General features: G+C 31.7%; 1 protein-coding gene across 1 annotated transcript; it reads left to right on the top strand.

Moving 5' to 3' along the window:
• The first annotated feature begins 232 nt into the window (after positions 1-232).
• LOC139487665 (noggin-2-like) lies at positions 233-2359 on the top strand. Its single transcript, XM_071272621.1, has 2 exons — positions 233-370; positions 1393-2359. Exon 2 carries the CDS (start codon positions 1408-1410, stop codon positions 2170-2172), a length of 765 nt encoding a protein of 254 aa, XP_071128722.1. The 5' UTR covers positions 233-370; positions 1393-1407; the 3' UTR covers positions 2173-2359.
• The last annotated feature ends 4826 nt before the right edge of the window (positions 2360-7185 follow it).

The raw sequence follows: 7185 nt of genomic DNA, 5'->3' as shown, positions 1-7185 counted from the left end.
AAATACCTTAATTCTACACCTTTGACGAAATAACATCGGTTAGAGAAAAATAAGCGACGTACAGTCTAGACGAACAACGTTCATTTGGCGCTGGTCTTCTACTAACGTTTATGTATAGTTCGTGCTAACTTGGATCTACAACAAAAGTATAGGAAAAAACTTTCTTTATCTATCTATATAATGAACAGGTATGCTCTACATCAAAACAATATGTTATCTTTAAATAGATAGCATGTGATTTTCAATAGTATTACTATATCGAAAGGAATACCTTTAACGTAAAAAAATATACTATTTTATAATTTAGTGTGGTATGGATTTCATTCATTAGAAAAACACAACGATGTCAACAAATAATTCGTTTCAAATGGTAAGTCTTATGTATTTAAAACATTTTATTGATTGGCTATATGATAATGACTACAGTTAATTTGCTCCAACGTTTTTGTAGGTGTCTTTATTTGTTTAAACATAAACATCGTTGTAAGTCGAACGTCTTGTAAATAGTTGTAATAATGTTCTCTGCAGTGCGACGTGCTACTGTTTCATCAAACTAATCACTTCTAATTTCATTTGCACTTTCTGCTAACTCTTAAAGCCAATAAATTGTTTAGCAGTAACAAACGTTTTACACACATCACAATCATTGTTAATCAATATAAGTTAGTTGTATATCTTTACAACGTAATTTGCTTGTCAGTATTCATTTTAATGTCACTTTTGATTATTGACTGAAAGTAATAGGCAGGTATGTATCAATAAAATTCACAAGTATACTATTAAAATTGTAAAAACAATTCAATAAATAATCATTATGTAGGGATAGTGTAGTTCCTTTCCAGATGAAGAAGGTCTACAAAAAGCCGAGAACACTGCTACATATATTTGATTTTGTCAAGATATCATGAAACTACTTTCTAATGTTAATCATGCCACCACCCCACCCCCAAAAACGCAATTAAAATCAACTATATAATCTAGATGTTATATTCTGGAAACCAAATGTTTGTAACGTGAAATAAAAAAATAGGGTTGAAAAGCATCACTTGAATAAAAAATCTCAAACGTATTACTTCAGTTTATCAAAAACAATGATTGGTCATCAATGCTGTGAAATCAGGAGTTATAATTATAATGAACATACATATGAACGTTTGATAATTTAATATCCTGTGTTATAGTACTCATTATTGCAAGGGCTTGTGCAATATTAAGACCAGTGATCCCTAGAAGTACGACAACTCTTTCACTTGAACATATAAAGTTTGTTCTCTGTTGTATTGACCACTATACTATAATGGGTTTTTTTCTAGATCTACCGGTTGCATTCATTTTTGTCTCTGCTAATCACTATATAGACCACTGTTTTGACCATTATAATGTTTATTTCAGATCTAACACCAAGTGATGAATCTTACCAGTATACTACAGGTTATTTTTGTGAATTATTATTGTGTACTTATCTGGATGATCATAAAAGTGGAGTCTGCTTCCTCAAACAAGCAGTATTTAGACAGACTAAGAGCAGTAGATGCTCACATACCCGACAACGATAATATAAATGACATCAACTTTCACACAGGATCTCGACCGTCGCCATCAGACGAACTTCCCATTCCACCACTTCACGAAAATCCGGACCGAGCATTCGATCCTAGTCCGCAGGATTTAGACTATAAAGCAAATAGAAAAATGTTAGGAAAAAAATTTGACAGAAATTTTATGCAAGTTGTAAAACCATTAGAACATATTTTTCATCCAGATGGAATGTTAAATATACGATTCCGGAAAGGACGACCAAAAGGACGTCGACCAGAATTTATTAAAGACTTCGGTCACAAAATTACATTTGGAGATGACATTGTTAAAAAATTAGGAGTTGATAAAAGAACTAAAAAGTTAATGCAAAAATATTTATGGAACTATACACATTGTCCACTTATGTACAAATGGAAGGATTTAGGCATCCGGTTTTGGCCGAGGTGGATAAAAGAAGGATCGTGTTATAAAGGCCGAAGTTGTTCTATTCCTCCAGGGATGCAATGCAAGACAAAAAGTTCTAAACCACTAACATTGTTACGATGGCATTGCAAAGACTGGAATACAGACAGAAAGTGTAAATGGATAGAAATACAATATCCTATCATTACGGAATGTGCTTGTTCATGTTAGTTCATTTCTGTATATTCAGAAGTATTGAAACGGGTAATAACTTATATACAATATCCATAAATGAGATTGTTTACAATTTCTTGTGATAATTGTTTGTTTTGTGCAGTTCACGTTGTTAATTCTTGTCGATTGTTTTTCAAGCGTGTTTAAATGCTGAATCATTGAAAAAAATATCTGTTCTTGTCAAGTCTTTATTACTTTACATTAACTATTATGGTGCTAAATCAGATTATTTGTACTGATTTTGACGACTGATATCATTTAAAAACAAAGCCAAATCATTGGTTAATCTGTTTGAAGCTGTCATTACCCTTTGCTGTGGCAAGGTGCTTGATTCAAGGTTTATTAATTTAATTTATTCACATGACCCCTCTTTTTGACAATCTATTGGCTTTACAATTTTATTTGTCATTAGGTAATAATGAAATAACAAAGTCTATTGCCTACGCGGATAGGTATATGAACAGTTAGTTATCTGACTGTTTTATTAAACTTTAATCGTTTTTCCCTGGTGCCAATACACGTGTCGAACTGTCAATAAATGAATTACTTCATCGTAATTTGTAAAAAGATAATTTTTATTACCGACACCTTACGCGTTAAAGGCTATTGGAAAAGTTCAAAGAAAATGTAATGAGAGAGTGATACTACAAATGGGACGTCTCAGTTTGATAAAATGCCATGTTTAACACTTTACAAAGACAGCTCATTGATTAAAACTTTAGAACACAGAGAGAATATTTGGATTGACATAGACAGTAAGACGGCGGCTTGTTAATATGTGGATTAACATTACTGTTAGAAAACATCTCTTACTGCCTATGTTGTCATGTTCCGTACGGATATTTACCTGATAAAAGGTGTAAACTAAACAATAAATTATAAACAGTATTTGTGTATTTATTGAAAAATGAAAGCTTGCTTGATCTCTTCTTAATAACATATCCGATAGAACTAGGTGGCAATATTGACAGAAGAAAAGAATTTGGTCGATATATGATTTATATAAATAAACAATAGGAATTTTTGTAATGGTAGAGTATAAGTAATAGAAGTTTTCATTCATTGCATTCTTTATTATCATCATCAGAATCGTCTCATTTGTTGTTCAATTAGCCATTACACAATAATTGTAATTTATATGGTAAAAAATAAAATAAATAACAAATTCAAAGGAAAGTTGTTTGAAATATATTGTTCATTATGATGTATCAAGGTGGTGATAGAATGACTAAGATGGTCATGATGTTATACACATTTAATTCCAGTCTATTAAAACTTATTGATATGGACTTATATATTCTATCGAAAACTGCAAATGCAAACTAATCCCACAAAACAAAGAATGGAAAGACTGATAAAACCAAAGTTTTATTTGAAATACCATTTACCCCAAGCTTAAAATTTTTAAAGAGTGTCAAGTACTAGTAATATAGTCTATCGACGTATTAATCCTTGGTTCAATAGGACAGATTTAATATCGTGTATATATCTACAAGTGCATTTAAGATATATGATAAAAAGTTTTATTATTATGACAAATGAAGTCAGTACGATCAGCAATATATAGTGCTACCTAAGCGGTAAATCCCCCACATTGACTCTAATCTCCAAATCATTTCATTTGTCACAACCCGTTTTAATTTTTATTACTTTGAGGTTGATTGAAGAAAACCACAAATATTTCTATCTATTATCCACAAAAACCACAGCTCCAGATGTTTTCTGCTTTTGCATCTTAAAGTGGAGTAAAATTAACTTCAATAGAAATATAAGAATAAGCATCACTTATTTAAATTTTATATTACATTTAGAAGTATTTCAACCATGAATTGTGGTGAACAATTGTAAATACGATCTGGCATAATTACCAATGAAGCAACTCTTTCCAAAAGACGTGATACCGAATATCTCTACACATAGCTAAATTTCACCGCAAAACCTACAGCTATAGAGAATCGGCCATTCCGTAAGAAGAGCTTCGGAAAAATCTTTGTACATGTTACAGAATTGACATACAAATCAAAAGAAACTGTGACAGTAAAATAAAAACGGAAGATATTTTAAAACTGACATCTGGTTTCTGGTTTGGAACAGACACATGAGCTCTATATTTTGAGTTTTCATCCCTCCTAAAAAAATTAGCCTGCAAAATGATATGACAGAAAAATGGAAAAAAAACTGAAAAATCAACAAATGCACGATAATATGTACTAAAGACAACACTACCTATATAATGATTAACAAAAAACACTTTTTAACACGTCAAAACTTCTATATAAAATGGATTCAGAGAAAGAAAGGTAACACTAGACAAGTTGGATCAAATTATGAAGTGACAAGTAAAGAAAAAGAATGCACAAGTAGTAAAGCAATGCGTAAAATGGTTTCCACCCAAAACATCGTCTTTTACACATTCCTTTTCTTGTACAAAAAGCTACAAGGCAAACGATGCCTTAAATCTATTCATTCGATCCCGAAGTGATTGAATGAACAAAATTTAACTATAAGGAAATGAACTAGAAAATTACAGCACTCTTTTTGCAAGCACTGTTTTCTGTACTTGAGGGAAACACATTTTTGCTATCTTCCTTTGTCAAATTCATTAGAATATTTGTTAAAGCAAAATAAGTGTTTCAAGCAATTGTTTTATCTTAAACGTTTTATTTAAATGTGAAACACAACACAATTATATTGACAAACAAATGGAAACTTTGTATGTTAAAGAAGTCTGACCCTAAGGTCGTTTCCTCTATTAAAATTGGGTATGCATTCGGAAAATACGAACACGGGGCTAGTATGTCAGATTTTTCTGTATCATATAGTTGATCGGATGAATGCATCTGGTGCACAATGTCGATCAACATTGAAATAGAAAACGTTGAAAGTTACACATTATTTCATCCATTTATTCCCGATATATCAATATTGTTTAATTGTACATTATTTGAAAGTTTAAACAGTAATCTATTATATAAAATTATAAGTGAACGGGTATAATTAGTGTCATGTTATTAAAATATGAAAATGACAAAAATACTTTTTTCCTCAATACAACGATCAATTGAGTTGTTTTCATTTCTTATGATAAATAAAACTACAAACGTTTTATGGTAATTGACCACTCGAAACTGAAGTGGGCGTCTGTTGCTTTAAATGTAACGACAGGGAATTAGGAATCAATTTCCCACGATTGCAACAGAAGCAGGTTCCCATATAACGAATTCAGGGCTGATATGGTTAAAATCACTTAAGTTCAGATATCCACCAATTGTAGTATGTATCGTTGGAAAAGTAGAAAAAAATCGTCCAAATCTTAACTCCGAGTACTAGTAGTTTTATTCTAACTTCTTAGGAGCTTACTATCAAAAGGAACAGATTCTTATTTTTAATGAAAAAAGGAAGTGTAGCTCTGATAATTCAAAATGTCAGCACCAGTTTAAGTACAGATAATCTTGAAAATATATATTAAACGTTGGTTTGGTTCTGTAAAAAGAAAATATAACAAATGCTTTTCATGTATGCTTATGGTGGGGAAAAAACCCGATGTCATTAAAATAAGAACAGAAGATGGTTTACGAAAATTGAAGTACTAAACAAAAAAAAAAACATCTACATGATAATATTGAGAATGGAAATGGGTAATATGTCACAGAGACAACAACCCAACCAAAGATCAGATAACAACCGAAGACCACCAATGTGTGTTCAGCGTAGCGGGAAAGTCCAGCACCCGAAGATGGGCATCAGTTGGCCCCTAAATAAAATTAAAAACCTATGTTTAATGTCTAAATGCTTAAAACAATTGTCTGCAAATTATAAAACGACACCTGTCCAGGCCAATTGTGAATACATATGTCTATATGCTGGTCTACACGCCATTTACGAAATAGGGTGTGCATATCCAGTTTTTGTTGGGTTTCGTATTGCTTAGTCTTTAGTTTTCTATGTTGTGTCTTGTGTACTATTATTTGTCTGTTTGTCTCTTTATTTTTTTGCCATGTCGTTGTCAGTTCATTTTCGATCTATGATTTTGACTGTTCCTCTGGTATCTTTCGCCCCTCTTTCAAATACTTCAATAACGTATCTTGTTCAATAGACAGAAATGTCTTGGTAATGAAAATAAATCTTCATAAAGTCGCGTCCGAAGCGCTTTTCTTGATATATCTTCAGCAGTAACGCTCAAAACCCAATCCACGAAAGCGCCAATTTAGATACACAAATGCTTTAAAAGTACTCAGGAGCTGAATGAACAAAAGGGACCTTTAAAGAATAGCTAGATATACATAAGGTCAAATTTTCCAGATTGAGTTTGAACCGTAGATTTTTTTTATTCAACTTCTAAATACCAAGTGGTGTATACAAATTAGCGTAATATTACAGCTATTCTTAAATAAAACATACACAAAATATGTTTACTATTGAATGAAACTCTAAATTGTTGCAATGTGGTTTAATTTTCCACGCACTTTCAGCCAGCATGCTCAGGTTTCAGACTGAAAAAATGCGACGATATTTGTTGCTATTGATGGAACAATGATGCATTGTTCTAGTTGAATAAAAGTGTAATATAGAAAGTTATTCAAGAAATGCATAACCCAAAAATAACATAGAAAATTTGCACTGTTCTCGATCTGCTTGTTAAATAGTATGATAGTAAACTGCTTTATATAAAACCACAATCATTCATGGTGCACGACCTCTTTATAATACCTATTTGTACAAATACATTCTGTGAGATGTAAATGCACATAAATATTGGTTCCTAACAAAACCTAACACCACGAGACTTTACACGGTCCACAAAGCTTCACGCAAGTGGTATCAAACGCTTAGCCCCATAGATCAGTTTTAAATTACATATCTTTTTAAAAGGCCTAATCCTATAGTGTTGTATTGAATGTATGTATTGTTGTTTGTTGAATCGTTAAAGTATAGATAAAATAATATTTTCATCGACCAGATAATAAAGGGTTTTAGATTAATGTAGGGTCGTGCAGAACAATCATATTC

This window comes from Mytilus edulis, chromosome 9 (assembly GCF_963676685.1).
Source record: "Mytilus edulis chromosome 9, xbMytEdul2.2, whole genome shotgun sequence".
Taxonomy (NCBI): domain Eukaryota; kingdom Metazoa; phylum Mollusca; class Bivalvia; order Mytilida; family Mytilidae; genus Mytilus; species Mytilus edulis.
The sequence above is the reverse complement of the archived record's forward strand: the minus strand, read 5'-3'. Positions and strand labels throughout refer to the sequence as shown.

Bases quoted from the DNA above. Each gene is read 5' to 3' on its own strand.
- LOC139487665 (XM_071272621.1), top strand. From the start codon at position 1,408: ATGAATCTTACCAGTATACTACAGGTTATTTTTGTGAATTATTATTGT.